Raw genomic sequence first — 17,995 nt, 5'->3', positions numbered from 1 at the left:
GTAAATGTTCAGGTAATTTGATTAAGGAAATGCGGATGAGTTCTGAGGGGCTGTATGGGTTTGACAGGTACTGATTCTTGTGCAACATGACTTCAAAATATTTCACGAGACTGGAAAATTCAGATTGTTCGAAATGTTTCATCATTATGATGCTATGTTTTACTCGGTCTTGTGTAGCTTGAGACCAATATGCTGAGTGGAAGGCATGATAAAATTCTCCTTCGCTGTGGCAATTGTGAATGACCGATCGCATTCTTACAGCTGGTTCATTCTCTAAATAGCCACACATAAATTCTAATCTGTGCTCTAATGACCAGTTGGGAGGAAAATAATGATAGAATTGATGAAACCACGCTTGTGGATGAATGTCGTTGCCAGAATTATTAAATGTTTTGAATTTACGTTTAGTAATAAACAGCTTATAGTCAAAATCATCATGTAGGCGAGTCGCATATCGGTCATTGTTAATTCGTTTCGGCGGTTCCATCTCAAAATTCGGTGTACCTTGCCAATTTCTTTCATAATTTCCGAAGTACCCCGTGTTATTATTTTGTGGCTGTTCCGTATTTCTATGTCCCTCTTCCCGTATTGGTGTGCGAGTGTCCTCTGGAATACGTAATTCTTGTATTACCTGTGTCAGCTGATCTTGTACTTCCGGTATTTCTCTTTGGTGTTGCGTGTTAATTTGATTCTGATTTTGTTTGAATTTCCTAATTTGTTCGCACTCTTCTGTGTCATCAAAGACTACCGGTTTTGTGTCATTCGGATTATCATCTACCTTCGTAGATAAATTATTTAGCTGATCCGAAAGTTCCATTACTTTCTCAGATAACGAACTAATTTCCTCCATATGTCTTTCTGAACGAATTTTCAGAGTATCAACTGTGTCCTTCAAGTTTTTCTGAGTTTTTGCAAGTTGCGTAACTGAATCGGTAGATGCAACTGAGTCAATTTTAGCTTGCAAGGTCTCATGATTTTCATGAACAATAGTTTGCAGTTCTTTTATGGCTGCTTCGTGATTCTGTAATGCATTTTCATGCCGCGAAAAAATAGGTTGAAAATGCTCACAAATTTGTGTTTTTACGTCATTACAGACTTTCTGACATTTCGATTCAATGTTATGTAACTTAGTTGTTAAATCTTCACGTGTTTGTTCAAGCGTGGTGTCTAACTTCCGAAGATTTTGTTCCATTGTGTCTAACTTTTGAAGCTTTTGCTGTGTTTGTCTCTGATTTTGTTCCATTGTGTCTAACTTTTGAAGCTTTTGTTGTGTTTGTCTCTGATTTTGTTCCATTTGTTGCATTAATTGCAATAATATTGTATTAGTGTCTGGAATCTCTCTCTCTATGCTTTTTGACAGTGCATTTTCACCGGCAACATTCACATTTTGACAAGCAGAAAATGTGTCTTGACTCATTTGAGAAAACGGTGAGGACCCAAAACCTGAGTCTACAGTATTTGCAATATTGTGTTCTGTCATTTCGGATTCCTGAGGCGGGCTGTTGCCGACCGATCGATCGATAATGCTTCCCTGTTCACTAATTGTTTCACTGTCTACCCCATTGTTTGCCGCCTGCTCCATTTCCCTATGCACAATTACCAAATTACTATGTTGAACATTAGTTAATTCATTACACGGTGGCGCTAACACTCTGCTTTCGTCTTCACTGTCATTTCTCAGATTACTTTGCAGCCTAGTATTACGTTTTTCACACGCCATTATTGTCACAATATTTCACACGATAACGCTGAAAAGCACAATTTGAAGAGCAAAAATAAGAAATCACATTAACATAGCACTGAAAATAATATCTAGTTAATCGCAAGCGCAGCTGCGAAATACTTGGTGCAAATCTACATGCCTGCCACAACTGTTTTATTGTACAACAATGAAAGACTGCCACTACAAAGGAGATTCTCTCTACAATTACGCGCTAGCAATAAACAAAAGCTACACGAATTACACAAACTACAAGAAAAAATCAGAAGATTCCAGTGAGGTATCCTCAGCTAAGGGTCGACGTATGAAACGTCCCCTTAGAAAAATTGTACATGACTGTGCTTATACTGACACACAATATTTTTAGCGCAACGCAATCTGACTTTTAAAAATCCCTACAAAAGAATGGCCCTGACTAACATTAACCTATACCTCACAAAAATCTTCGTTACTCGAACTACTGCAATACAGCGAGCACCACTACTGCCAGCTAAATAAAAGATTCAAACTACTGAAGGCACTAACTACTGATAAGTATAGTTAGCAAATGAAAGATTTTGATAGAGAAAAAATAATGTATTTACCTTAATAGTGTTCAAAAGTCATAATATATATATCAGTCCCTGAATCCAATACTACAAATTTACTCTTTCTGCAGGACACACGTCCAGATCGTCCACTTTCAAAATTCCGCCATCTCACTCCCCACATCCACCACTGCTGGCGGCTCACCTCCAACTACGCAACGCTACGCGCCGTTAACATCCAGTTGCCCAACACTACAGTAGCCAACAACAATGCAAACCAGCCACAGACTGCACACAGCACAGCCAGTGGTTTTCATACTGAGCGTTACGTGGCGTTACCAATAAGAAAACCTAAACAACCTAGTTACATAGAGACTGCACACAGCACAGCCAGTGATTTTCATACAGAGCGCTACGTGGCGTTACCAATAAGAGAACCTAAACAGCCTACTTACAAATAGTGTGAATTTAGTTGCTGGTACCAAATTGGTAACAAATGTTAATGTCGTTATTAATTTTTCTCGTTTGAGCGCAAAATTTGCAATTAAAATAAACGGTTGAGTACACTAGCTGCAAAAACGTTAACAGAATGCTTTAAAGTAATGTTATTTTCACAACGTGTAGCAATTAGATTATTTGCAGCTACACTTCGCAAAATTTATTGTGACACAGTACTGTCTTTCCTTCGTACAGTTTAACAATAAAGACATAACAATAATATTGCCACTGACTTTAACAGAAAGTATAATACGTCCTAAAATGTAAATATCGGGGTTGTATGAATTACACTCCAGAGCCAAAGAAACTGGTACACCTGCCTAATATCGTCCATGGCCCCCGCGCGCAGGCAGAAATGCCGGAAGACGACGAGTAATGCCTGAAGTAGTGCTAGAGGGAACTGACATCATGAATCCTGCAGGGCTGTCCATAAATCCGGAAGAGTACGAGGGGAAGGAGATCTCTTCTTAACACCACGTTGCAAGACATCCCAGATATGCTCAATAATGTTCATGCCTGAAGAGTTTGGTGGCCAGCGGAAATGTTTAAACTCAGAATAGTGTTGCTGGAGCCATTCTGTAGCAGTTCTGGACGTGTGGGGTGTAGAACTGTCCTGTTGGATTTTTCCAATTTTGGGAATGCACAATGGACATGAATGTATTCCGTTGATCGGACAGGATGCTTACGTACGTGTCACCTGTCAGAATCGTATCTAGACGTATCAGGGGTCCCATACGCCGTACACAATTAAAGAGCCTCACGATGTTTCCTTTCTCTGCCTTGACTGACTTTTAGGCGATTTTGATAAGCTGCAAACTGGGCATAGAGCTTTCTTAACATGCTCTTTCTTGACCTTTCGCTACTATTACATCCACATGGTTTTTGCAGAAACAATAGATTATTGATCTGTCTCTATACTTCAATCTGAATCTTCTAAGCATTATGAACGTGTTCCTGCACCTTACATTGTCGATGGTTTTCTGTAGATCCACAAATCGTGAGAAAATGTCATGACATTTTGTCAGTGTGCCTTTCATTGCTTTTCTAGTATCCTCTGCCATCCTAAAAATCTAATTGATCCTCCTCCAGCAGGATCTTTCAGCTCTTCAATGTATTATTCCGTTAGTAATGATGATCATCCGGTAATTTTCACGTTTATTAATAAGTGCATTTTTAGTATTGTGAAGGAGATGCGTCGCTGAAAATGTTAAGGTAAATTAGTGAACCAATAAATTTTACACTTAAAGGAAATGTTCGAAAGAAATTAAAGTTTGTGTTATGTGAAGAGAGCCAGGTAAAGCATAAGCTTCAAGATTTTATAACCGAAGCCGTTGTAAAATATGTCCAGAAAATACTTCTCCTGGCACTATGTCCATTTTCATATGCATTACGTTTCCAATTACATTGATATTTTTGTCAGCTGCTAGTCCTCTGCTCCACTTACAAGTATTGCAGGAGCAGACGACGTGTTTCTGACCAAAACATTAATGGAATTTTAAATGTTAGCCGTATGAATATGGGTATGGCAGCTCGATTCCGGCTATGGTAGGGGCAGCCAACCTTTTTCACCTATCGCCCACCTTCGTGCCTCTGCTGGTTAATAAAATTTTCTAACCACCAATCAGTTCGACAGTAATGGTGATTTATGAAATAGGGTAGCAACTTTATTTTATAAAGTGGTGAGGTAGCGTTATATCAAGTCAAAGCATTTGGTAATAATTACCTATTAAATACTTTGTGTCAAAATTATTGTAACACTCGATGCAAAAGATTTTAAAATCCCTGCCGCCCAACTCGTACCGCCTACCACAAAAGCAGGAACGCCCACTATTGAGCGGTAGAAACCAGGTTGACAACCACTGGGTTATGGCATTGAAACACAGCTTTTTAAAAGTATTCGCGGCTGGTTGCGCTATTCACCAACATAAGAACATTTATGTTATATAGAGGTTTTGGCTTTTTCTTCTGAGAACACATATTCCAACACACCATCTCTCGATGATGGTCTTCTCAAAACATTGCAGATGCCTGGGAACTGACTTGTTACACTCTGTAGAAGCTCTCATATCATCGACACGTCACGCAAAACTATGTCTGCCTATCCGACTTATTTCAGTTCCCAATCTTTCCCCATTCTACAAAATGAGGTACAAATTTTGGACAAACAATTCGTACTTTTTAATAAAGTTCTTAGTAAAACTGCAGATCAATAGCTCGCATGCTGCAGCTAGTTCGCTCGCCGCGTAAGATGTAGAAACTACAAGACCCTCCACTCGATTTTCTTGTGTTATCACTGTCAGGCGACCTGCGTTCCACTTCAGAGAAACGTATTACGGTCTGTAAGACGAAACCGTTATCTGTGTCGTCGTTACGTCTGCGCCGGGAGGGGAACAGTTGGGAAAAATTCTGCATTTCGTAGTAAATGCTCCCAGTCTGGTAGTGCTCGTTTGTTTGAAATGAACAACGTGTAATAAATGAGTAATTCAAGTCGCTGGAGTGTTCTAAGAAGTTAGTAGCACCAGACATTCACCCCAAAGTCATGCAATGTCATTATAACACTTGCAACTGGTACGCGAGATCTAACTGGCGCTCGGTAAGAACACAGATATTTTCGGCTGTGCTCATTTGAAGCCGATCTGCATGCTGGGACAGCAAGTAGAATTCATCGCGGTTGTCCAACAACATCGACTACAACGTATTACTATTTTGCTCCGTTTACTGCTGCACGATTGTCGAACTGAGCCTTGGCAGCTTTCCCTCCGAAAAAGTCACGTTCCTTCGTGACGACCACAGCTGTGACATTATTCAAGCGGCCAGCAATAATACTGTGGAAACACGAAGTTCGTGGTACATTTGTTAACACTTGTAGTTCACAGTAGGCTTATGCTCCCATAAAGCTCCCCTGTAAACAACATATGATGTTGTTCTTTTCTGAAACGTTGCGTTTAGTAACAAGAAAATCTCCGCTGTGTAACAGTGTGTCCAAAGAAGTGTTCGCTTCACCGCTACACAAAGACGATGTCTCCTGACCTTTCGTTATCGTAACTGACGAAGTAGTCCTTTAATGAAGGTACATGGACCTATAGTGACGTCACCGCAGTGGTTAGCTCATTGAACTTATATTCGTGGGTACGGTGGTTCACATCCCATTTCGGCGATCCAGATTTAGATTTTACGTGGTTTTCCCTAATCGTTTATGACAAATGCCTCAATGGTTTCCTTGAAAAAAGCACGGCTCAGTTCGTTCCTCATTTTTCGACTAAATCGAGGCGGCAATCCGTCCCTAATAACCTCGAGAAGGAAGGAGCGTTGTACCGTAATGTTCTATCTTTCTGTAATCACTTTGAAGCTGAGAAGCCAACCTCTCGCTTCTCCATCATTTCAGTTAGCCTCAGAAGTATACTTTTCAGGGAGAGGAGGGGACGTTTAAGACGCCCTCCATTACATATTATCAATGAATTTCGTACACTCTCGATAGATATTCATAACAGCAGGACTGGAAAACAGTAAAAGTGTTTCCACGATACTTGTTTCCAATCGTAGGGACGTGGACGCCGTTGTCTGTATCACTTAATTGGCCGAAGTCACTTGTATTGGCAACTACTACAATTCAACCCAACTGCAATAGAAAATGTTGAACCAGGCACACATAATTTACGGACATCATTAAAGGTTGTGTGGAAATGTTAATAAACCTATGTCTTCAGCTACCCTAGAACTGACATAAAACTATTGGTGTTATGGCATCAGCACTGTATTGTTTTTATACAACAGTTGATCTGTTTATCTCTTCGTATGGGCTGTACCAATAGTCTGCTGCAGCTCATTCATAATCAGACTTCACCTGAGTCGCTCTACTTTCAGTATAATCCTTGCTTAGCCGACTTCTGTGAAGTGCCTTTCCACAGGATCCACACCAATTTAAATATTTATGAAGGTTCTGGTCTCCATCTGACTATTCTTAATCACCTTTTCCATAACTATTGCAATAATAAAATAGAATATTTATTAGAAACTCACACATTCTTATGCGAGGGATATTCATTTAATAACCTCCGACTACTAAACATAACAAATACGTCTAACTTCATAGCGCTTGATTGGTCGGGAAAAGCGACTCAGGAGGTGACGTTGTATCAGACATCTCTCTGTTACGTTCTTCAGTGTGTAAGCAACAAGTAATTGAATATACGGTGTTATTGTGTCTACCGTCATTTGCGAAGTACGTTCCGTCATTTGCTTCATCCAAGCGAGAGGAATCAGTGTTGCCGAGACACATCATCTATTTTGTCGATGTATCGGAATGGTGTTATAACTAACGGTGTGAGGGAATGATGAAGAAATTCAAGGCTGATCGCATGGACGTTAATGATGAAAGACATTCGAATATGACTGATGAACTTGTGTAGCATGTTGACGAAATTACGCTAGCAAGACGCCGATTAACCATTTTTGAATTTTCACCAGTTGTCCCTCAGATTTCAAAGGCAACGCAATACTGGCCTAGAAAAATTAGGTTACCGAGGTCTTGTGCATGGTACATACCAAAATATGTGACCGATGTTCAAAACAGTGGAAGAATGGGTTCGGCCTCGACATGACTTCAGCACTACAGCTCATTCACATCCCATTTCGGCAATCCAGACTTAGACAGCAATTTTCTGAAGAAAATTGTGATCGGGGACGAGACATGAACTCTGAAACTATGGAAAAGTTCAGATATGCATGCACGCTCATTATCCCAATAAGCACAAAAAATTCAAGTAGACTCTGCAAAACTGCACTTGGTGGTTACATGTTTATGTACACATTATATGTGTACTGTGACACTCTTACGAAACTCCAAAAGTCAATCCAAACAAACGGAGTAGGATGGCCACCTAAAAATTAACCCACTTTATGACAGTGCGCAGCCCCACAGTGCAAACCGAACGAATAAAGAACTCAGACTTGGATACATGTCAGCATCTTTCCTTGGCACCAGGCGGATCTCATCCCTTCCCCAAGGCGAAGGCCCTTTGCGACTGGTGATGAGATCAAGACCAGGAGCTACCGTTCTTTGATGGAGGGAAAAATAAGCTGGTGTCACAGTAGACCAAATTTTTGAATTTGGTGGTGATTGTATGGAGAAGTAAAATGACAGGTAACTACAGATTATTTTATGTATATTTTCCTTTTTGAAGCTGCTAATTGAGGCTGGAGGTTTATGTGCCAGCTACACAGGCAGACATTATTTTCGATTTTTTCGTTGCATATTAACTGATTTTCAGTTTTACTTTCTTTTCAGCTCGTCCACTAGTTCTTAAAGCTTTCCTGCTGTAGGTTGTTAATTGCCTCGAGCCTTAAGCATTTCTATCAAAACAGCGTCATCTCCAAGAGCAGTTTTTTCATATCTTGGACTGCTTCATTAATCTCTGCACACCTTCAGTTTTATAACATATGAACTGTGCTACCAAGTCATCCTTTGAACTGACAGACGTTTAAAAAGTCTTGAAATGTTTCTACTTTTCCTTCCCTGCTTTTACTATGTCTCTTTTACTTAATTAACTAACCCCCCACTCTAATTCCGACAGACCTAACGAAAACAGAGTGGAAACAGTTCCATATTTCATTCATTTATTTATCATATGTGTAAATGTTTACAGTAGTTAAATACGAAAAGAATATACTTCAGTAATGTAGGTCATAGGTATTCTTGTTCCGTACACGAGGGGATTTTAAAAATACCTTACATTTTATCACAGTACGGCAAGCTACTTATATTGAACAGTGCAGTACTACAAAGCAGCGAAATACAGGACGCTGTTGGCGTGGAAATGTGTACCGGCGGAAAAATGTTCCTATAGGAACACAAGAAATGCAAGTATGCAACTGTTTAAGACTCTGACTGAAAAGTGGGATACCAGCTGCCTGATTCTACCTTCCTCAGCAGCTTTAAAAATTTTCCAAACATTTTTGCATGTGAACATATTTGCGCCTTTTTTTTACACCTCTGAATTCCATATCTCTCCTACCTGTAACTCGCTCACACCCACTAGTCTATCGCTGCAAGTCACTCACACCAATACATACCCAACTGCCCAATCCCAAACACTCATTCTGCAGAACTCAATGTGTGTCTCTCTGTCACTGTCTTCAGTCTCACAGCCACTGTATCGTTCGTCTGTCTCACTACTTCTACCGCCTCCCACTGTCACTGTCTCTCTGATGGTCTCACTTTCTGCTCACGTCTCGTTCATTCCTTCCGACTGTCTGCTGTCTCTGCTCACTGTCACTCTCTCACTCTTCCTCACTGTCATTGTTATAGACACTCTCATTATCATTTCCTCTCTACAACTTCCACACTATCCCTCATTTTTGTTTCCCACTAACATTTTCTCCTCCACTCTTTTCCTAGAACTGTTCTGTCACTGTCAACTATGTTCCACTGCCACTGTGTCCCTCTGTTTCCTTCTCACTGTCAGTGTCTCCTTCGCTCCTTGTATACCGCAATCACTGTCAATTTTTTTTTATTCCCACTGCCACTGTTTCCTTCTCTCTCGGCATAAAGAAGCTCCAGTATGTTTGCATGCCAAACGTTTTTCAGGAAAATTTTATAGATGTTCAGGAAGGTAGAATGAGGAAGCTGGTCCCCCACTTTTGAGGCAGAGTCTTTTAAACAGTAGCATACTTGCCTTTCTTGTGTTGCTGCCGGGGCAATTGCCGCTAATGCCTTCTTTTGCCTGCTACAGCACAGTATGTCCCTCATATGAAAGAAAATTTTTCGGTCAGCAAAATTTTGATAGTTTTTTTTTTTTATAGTTGAAGTAACGCAAAACCAACTTTACACCTCAGACTGGATTTTACATGCACAGAAATATTGTATGTGTTTCAGTACTGTAAAATTGAGCTGCCAGAACCCTTTTAATGATAACGGAGATACATGACAGCATATTTTTCCCTGCCGAGTGCTTCGTTTCCGCCTCACACCAGATCTTAGGTAGGTATTTCACGTGCACAGGTGGGGTAAGTTAGAATCTCTATATCTCGTAAATGGATTAAGTCATAAAGAAAAATTTCAAAGATATTCGAGAGTAGAATCTGAGAAATAAATTATGAAAATATCAGCCATTTACTGTGCATAATTGTCTTGGACTCCGTGACTCTGTCTGATACGAAAAAATGGCAAAAAAATATCCTTGTTAGCGTTTTTCTGTAGCGACCATTCATGAACTGATGGTGCCTCCATTAGCCCCTTAAAGCTCACCGTAGGCTACATTGAGTTAAAAGAAGCAATCGGTTTGCTCCATTTGCCTAATCAGGATGAAGTTTGTGAGATCCATGCTTTGACCGTATACTGTAGGATGGTACCACTAACAAGATCCTTCTGTTGGGTGTACAAATGGCGTCTAGCCCAAGGGTTATCCAAAACACTCGACCTTACCTTTCTGTCACCAGTACACACCGAGCTATGAATCCTGGAAGAACGCCGTTTTCTGCACTGCGTTTAGGAATATATTAGGTGCGGCACGCTGTCGTATGCGTACTGTTTCATTCCTCAGTCGAACTTTCTTGAGTGACTAGATACTGTCAGAGCTGAATCACTAATAAGTAAGAGACTAAAACTGAGTAAACAGTGGTTGATCCCAGAGCTCATAGACCATTTCTGTCTTAGCAGTGCGGTATTTGTTTTGCCGGTGCCGTCAACGCTCCCGTGTACGCACATATACGCGATTCTTACGAATTAGCTTTGAGTAACGTTATAAACTGGTCTAGCGTGGAAATGTTTTTAGCTAGCTCATTGATTTTTGTGTCACTCCGAAGTGCTCGCCGGGCTCCCATAGACCCCTAAGTGAGGCAATGAAAATGTTCATCAGAGTATAAGGTAAACTAGGAATCAACAACAAAATAATGAAAGATGATGTCCCACATGATTCACAAATGTAGTCGGAACCGCTGAAAACTCAAATCAGAGGAAAGCCGCATCGAAAGGAATCTCAAGAGTCTAAAACGTCCAGTGCCGAGCGAGTAGGAGAGCTAAGGTCAGCGTCGAAAAGGGTGATTTGTCTGTTCTGTTACCACCACACACCTCTGAGTAGCCATTGCAGTAAGGACACTGATACTTAAATTACACGTTAAATATTAATACACCACACTAGTTATGATTTAATGCCGACGTTTTCACGAAACGTCTAAGGCGCGGATCCGAACTGCGCACACACAGGTTTTTTTTTTCTTTTTTTCAGTATAGTCACCTAATCTCTGTAATTGATGGTTGGAATGTTCTACCAATTGTTCAACTCATGTACTCAGCCACAGAATTATTGGAGCGTTGGAGCGTTGGAAAATCTCTTTCCCCCCAGTATTCTCTCAGCTTACCGAAAAGACGGAAATTGCATGGTGCAAGATCTGGTTCTACCTATAAGCATCACCCATGTCTGCACCGCTTTGGTGAAATTGTTTTCGCCATTTTACAACGGTAAAGGAGACATTGCATTTGGTCCACATACCACCAGAATCTGGAGGTGAATCTATGTACGATTTACGCGTTTTGCTCACAAGAACTGTACTGTTCTACCTAGAGTAAGTCTGTGGCTGCTCCGCCAATTTAGCTGCACACTTTGAAGCACCTGTTATATTTACCGCAATATAAATTTGTCTGCAGGAAGCCTGGGACATGAACTCTCTTCTGACAATGCCCAAGCCTTGTTGCGAAATGGTCTTAGCGTGGATACGATTGGTGTGACTTACGTCCTGAAGTCCTTATGTAGTTTACGTGCTGGTGATACCTTAATAGTCTTTGGATTTGAAACTCGTATGCGGCACGATTTTATTCTGTTGTCTCGAACCAAATGTGCACTCATTCTACTACAGAGCTGTAATATACATTTGTTAGAAGAATTTTGTGAAAATTCGGTCCCCCCACAAAGAAGACCACATGATAGATTTTTCTACAACCTCTTTTGGAATAATGCTCTAACACTTTGAATTATTCTGACTGAAGATAACGAACTTGATAGTAACTTTACTCTGCGAAATTGTATTACAGGGGTACTCAAAGAAAATATAACCTGTGTCAGAAAAGTGTTGTATTCAATTGACACTGTTGCACTGAATTGTAGCTTCAAGTTAAAGCGATTTTTTTTAACTGTAGTGTATTTGTCTTTGCAATCGTAAGTACAAGACGGGGCATGTATCAGCACGGAAGCAGAGTTTCCCTATAGACTGAAAAGCAGAAAAGAACATTTGGCTTTAACTTCAGGATACTAGTGGAAAAGCTGCTAACGATAAATGAATGGCTTATTAATGTGACCACATTCAATTAAAAATAATAGTCTGCAGTTATTGGCTTCCAACTACGACATTTACATTCAAAATGCAACATTTAAAACTACAGCCAAAGTCCTGCACAAATGAAACACAATGCAACTAGCAGATCTTATAATAATATTAGATGCACAATGATAACTTACTTCTCATACATGTACGATGTAGTGAAGGAAATGAATCTCGCAATAGAGAAAAAAATTCTGTTTATAGATTGGATGTCCATGTTACATATCATGGTCACAAATTTCATTCTACAGCTGAAATATTTCCTTTCCCCTTGTTCAACATTACACTGTACGCACACTTTTTGCCAAGTCGTGCGGTGACAACATCTCACGGTTCGTACTCCGAAAAATCATCTGACTTGTCCTTGCACATTCTCTAGGCATTCATCAGACTGTAGTTTGTTTAACAGACGACGTAATGGACGTTTACGACAATTCTCTTACCTTAGACGTTGGCGAAACAGAGGAAAAGGAGAAAGGAATGGGTGAATGTGGTGAAGCTCTCTATATTTGCTTAATGACTTCGTGCATGATAAACAAAGTACTGCAGAAAACAATTAAACAACAACAACTGCTGCAGTTTAGCTACTGTGCTCAGGCTACTAATTTAGAAATCAGGAAAATATACAATAAGGAGATGCTTTCAAAGTTGTTTTGTTCAGGACAGTTGATGAAAATGAAATGTACAGGTGGAACATCACAGTAATTTAAGAAAGTGGTATTAACCTACAGTGTATATGATTGAAAAATGGAACTGTAAAAGTTCCCAAACATGACATGTCGTTATATTAAAAAGGTATAAGTTTCTGATTTCTTAAAATACATGAGCTGTGTTGCAGACGTACTCAAACATAGTAAATAATATATTGCTGAATCTTTATATAAATCACTGACATATGAAAAAATTTCCTTTTAAAGAACTCTTGTTGATGTTTCGGCTGGGAAAGATCGTCAACAAATGAATTAAAATTTAATTTGAAGTATCCCTGTAATTGTTGCAACTTGCATGTTGTGAAAATAATACTTAATAGTCACGTTCATTTCGCACTGAGTCTCCTTTCATTCCGTTCTTTGCCGCTCATGGCGCGACATCATGAATTTCTTTCGTCCTGTAATGACACGGAGTATAAACTTTCCCTCTTTATTATATACCAGCCTGGAAACTGAAACGATCTGACATTTTATGAAAACAAAAAAAAAACTAATTTAAAATAGAGTGGTAAACTGGGCTGACTCACACACACACAAATTGGATCATATTCTGTGCATTTATTCTTAAGGGAAGCCCTTAACAATACTCACAAGACAGAATTATTTTACTACTACATAAATTAACGCACTACCTCCATGAGAGCAATCTGCAATATTTACTTAAGGTAAGGAAATACCGTTTTTCTTTACATTTTCTCACTCCTTTCCAAGGAACAAATAAAGTTCAAGATAATCCAATAGTAAAATACTATACACCACTGTCTGCATCAGAGAACGAAAGTCAGTCTGATCAAAGTAGGAAATTAACTGCAATCTTAGTGCCTTTCCCACTTACTCGAAAGGTAACCAGTTAAATTAGATCTTAGTACTTGTTCATCAAATTCACCATTAATTTAATCTTAATCTTCCTTGAACCAGCGAAACACTTTTGATGAAGACTTTATCAAAGACACAAGTAAATGTCACAGAATAACAAGGAATATCTGTGTGACAAACCAGTTCAGTTGTGTACAGTCTAACACGATCCATTAAACACATTCGTCACACAATACGAAGTAGACGCAGCCGTCAAATAAATACCATTGGCAATTACCAAGAAAATTGCAACATGAAATTAATTCCGTGCTCACACTGTTCTTGCATACTATAGTCAGTGTTAAATTGGCGATGGAGTACTTTCATGCTTAGGACGCAACACAAATACAGCTGGGACTGGCGTTTGTGTGCAATGTATAGAGGCATTCACAGGTCTCCCCCAAATTAAGGGCACATACACGATATAGAGCCCTACTTCTCACAGAATCAATCACTCCACGTCAGCTACGTTGCATCAATGAACAGCAGTTATCCATCCCACACAGTCTACTTTGCTCCCAGCGTACACCCTTAGTGGCAACAAGAGTTGGCGAGCAGTGCCACGGCCTCTGCTGTTAGTTTCCAGCGCCGTTCCTCTTCTCCATTTTTCTCTTTACTCGCCACAAAGCTGTGGCGTCCTGAAGCTGACCATTTCCGCCAGATGGCGTGGAACCGGCTTTTCAACAGCCCATCGGACTTATTTTTTTTTTAATTATGCATTTATTTTACCTGGCAAGATTAGGGCCTTCAGGCCCTCTCTTACACCTAACCAGGCATACTCAGATTCAACAAATTTGAGTTTCTACAGAACATTAAGGACATATAACATGTTATACAATATTAATGTTAAAGAAAAAAATAGAGATTATAAAAAAATAATTATAACAATGAATAATAATAATAATAATAATAGTAATGACTATGTATATGAAAGTAAACATATTTTTCTTTTATGAATGTCAGTCCTATTGCTAGTTGGGAATTTTCTCGTTATATTCTTGCAGCTTGTGAGTTATTCTCATCAATCAGAGACATAAGACGATAGAATGGGGTGAGAGAGATATAGAAGAGGTAGATAGGTTAGAGGAAGAGAAATACAATGGTATAATTCGAAGCTATGATGGAGAGGAGAAAGAAAAAGATGAGAGGGGCACAACAATGGTGGCTATACTGTCCCTAATATGTAAGTCTTGAGTTCCCTCTTGAATGTTGAGTGGTTCTGCATAAGACGCAGATCACAGGGGAGCGCGTTCCATAGTCGTATGGCTGAGATGGAGAATGACATGGAGAAAGATTTTGTGTTATTTAAAGGTACAGCCAAGATGCTAGAAGTAACCGATCTGGTATTGCGGTTGTGGAATGATGATAGGTGTTTAATGTGAGAAGATAAGTATTGGGGGCACCAGTGGCTAAGAAATCGATGAAGTAAGCACATCGTGTGGAGATCGCGTGCCTTATGTGGGCGTATCCAACCTAGCTGGGAGTATGAAGGACTGATATGATCATACAACCGTATATTGCATACGTATCTAACGCAAGCATTCATCACTAGCTCGAGGCATCTCGTATTTTCACCATTTGTGCCTTGATGAACTACATCACAGTAGTAAAGATTAGGCAAGACTAGTGTTTGGACTAATTTTTGTTTAACATGGGCTGGAAATATTTTTCTAAATTTTTGAATTGCCTGTAGGGAGGAGAGCGATTTCCGGCAAGCTGTGACTGTTTGTTCTTCCCAGTTTAGGTGTTCATCCAAGATTATTCCAAGGTCTTTTTTTTTTTTTTTTTTTTTTTTTTTTTTGTATGGTAGTTGGGTACCATTGAGGAGTATTTGAGGGACTGTTTCGCGAAAGTTCCGACTGATTACCTTTGGATGAGACATAAGTATGACCTGGGATTTCTTGGGGTTTAGTTTCAGACCTAGGTTCTGTGCCCATCGAGAAACAGAGCAAAGATCTGCGTTCATACTCGCTACTGCGTCAGCAATGTTCTTGGGGCTTGCACTTATGTACAGTTGGATGTCGTCGGCATATAGATGGTAGTTGCAGGAGTGAATCACTGAAGGAATATCATTAATGTACAGTGAGAAGAGTAATGGACCAAGGATGGAGCCTTGGGGAACTCCAGAGCGACTTATGGGAAATTCGAAATGTGCGACCAACTGGAACAATTACATGCGCATCAGAGGTCATACGACTAACTGAGAAACCCTAATAGACTGCGACACATGTAATCATGTGGGGGATTTCTATGTAATGTGGGTGTCATGCCAAACAGGGCTTAGTAGCAATGGCGTTTATCACTGCAACATTAAAGCGTAATATTTTATAATGAATTTATTTGTTTCTGTTTCAAATAGGGCTCAGCACCAATGCCCGTTGGTCAGTTTGAGAATAAATAAAACATTTTTGGTAAATCTGTTTGATACCATGCCAAACAGTGGACAGCAGCAAAAGCTGCTCGCCAGTATATGAATGAATCATAATTTGTATAATAAATTCATTCGATGGATTGCCAAACACGGAACATCAAGAATGGCCAATCGCCAGTACATCATTACAGAACAATAAATTTGTTTCATGAAGAGCCAAACAGTGCACAACATCAATGACCACTCATCAGTACATAAAGAATAACATTTTATTTGCAGCGAACAGCAGCAACAAACGCTCTCCATTGCATCAGTAAATAATGGCATTTCATAATAAATTTATTTGATGCCATGCCAAACAGGACACAGTAGCAAACACTGCTAATCAATGTAAAATTAAAGAATAACATTTCATTATGAATGCATCTGTTGCCATGCAAACTGGGACAGAGCAACAACGTCCCCACGTCACTGAATCATTAAATAATAACATTTTGTAACAAATTTATTTGAAGTCATGCCAAATAGGGAGACACAGTAACAGCCATTTGTCATTGCATCTCTAACGAATAAAATTTTGTAGTAAATTTATTATACAAATCTCTGACTAAATCCAAAGAGGTAAGCATAAGCGCTTAGAAGCTGCAACATCACTTTATTCATTCAGTGACTAGTTTTTATGGCATTCGCGTTGTCTGGTCGACACAGTCACACTTGATTACTACAGCTGTTGTCATGATATAATATGTAGCATTATACATTGTAATCATTTGTAAATATACCTGTATAATTAACATAGTTTACGAATTGTATGAGTCCCAAAGACTTCAAAGTGAATGTGTTCGTTATTTAAAAAATCAACACTAATTTTCATTCTCCAGTATAAATAAGAGAATGTACACCAATTAACATCAAGGATTAATTGCCCTAGGGGGAAAAAGAACATCTGATGCTAATAGCATAAACCATACATCTAAATAGAAATTAGACTGATTACTCTTTCTAGAAAATCTCTTTCACTGTTCTTCTGGTACCTTTAAGAAACATAGCTGAGCTAAGTACGTTATGCAGTGAATTCATCTGGTAGATTTCAATAAGATTTGTTTTTACACAAGGAATTTATGATAATTTTACATGTGACTATAGTTCACATTTGATTATATCACAGGGATACTAATAAAATATTGTACACAATAAAATTGCGTATGTAAATATGTGTTTAGCTTTCCTTAATGACATTTATTATCGAAATGTTTCACCGGTAATTCTTCTATTTGATGGATTATGTAAGTCTGCAGGCTTTCGTGGCCGTTGTCACAGAAGTTAAAATCTTCTCGGTTATTAGGCCACGTCATGTTTCTTGTAAAAGAAGAAACATGACGCGGCCTAATAACCCAGAAGATTTTAACTTATTTGATGGATTGTTTTCTAAACATTACATTTTAAGAAGCCACCTTTTTATTTCAGGGGAAGAAGTGTCCAACAATGCACAGGGACATGCGTTATATAGGTAAGTACCCAACGTAATTAAATCTAGTCTGCATGACACAATAGTGTTTTTACAAACTGAAAGGATTATCAAGAGTTCAGTTCTATTAATAACCCATGTGCCAGTATAATCCTCTTTAAAATAGTATAGAAACTACTTTGCACAAATTTTTACCAAGAATGCACTGTACTTCAGTAGGAGTTCCATACTGCATTTACACTCAATTTTTATCAGAAAGTATTGATAACAAAGTGTAATCATGTTATGTAAAATAGCTTACGCTAGTTCCTTATTAGCACAGCAGTATAGCTACCAAGTATGTGGCACACTTCTTTTACATTGGGGCTTCTGTCCTGCTTTTTTTTTTCTTGACATCACAAGTCATGACGCCTTCCCTGTGATATTATCATCATCATGATGTCACAAGCCAAGTCCATTTTTAATTATGTTATCAAGATGACAGATGGTGGGTACTTTAAAATTCGAAGATGGTGAATGGTAGAAATCTTA

At 39.1% G+C, this 17,995-nt stretch overlaps 1 protein-coding gene across 1 annotated transcript in view; it reads left to right on the top strand.

Moving 5' to 3' along the window:
- Positions 1–17,995, top strand: part of LOC126199176 (carbonic anhydrase-related protein 10-like) — a 938,705-nt gene that overhangs the window by 890,807 nt on the left and 29,903 nt on the right. Inside the window, exon 9 of the mRNA XM_049935947.1 lies at positions 17,464–17,506. Coding sequence (XP_049791904.1) covers positions 17,464–17,506 — 43 coding nt within the window. The remainder of the gene's footprint in view (positions 1–17,463; positions 17,507–17,995) is intronic.

Source organism: Schistocerca nitens, chromosome 8 (genome assembly GCF_023898315.1).
Source record: "Schistocerca nitens isolate TAMUIC-IGC-003100 chromosome 8, iqSchNite1.1, whole genome shotgun sequence".
Classification (NCBI taxonomy): Eukaryota; Metazoa; Arthropoda; class Insecta; order Orthoptera; family Acrididae; genus Schistocerca; species Schistocerca nitens.
The sequence above is the reverse complement of the archived record's forward strand: the minus strand, read 5'-3'. Positions and strand labels throughout refer to the sequence as shown.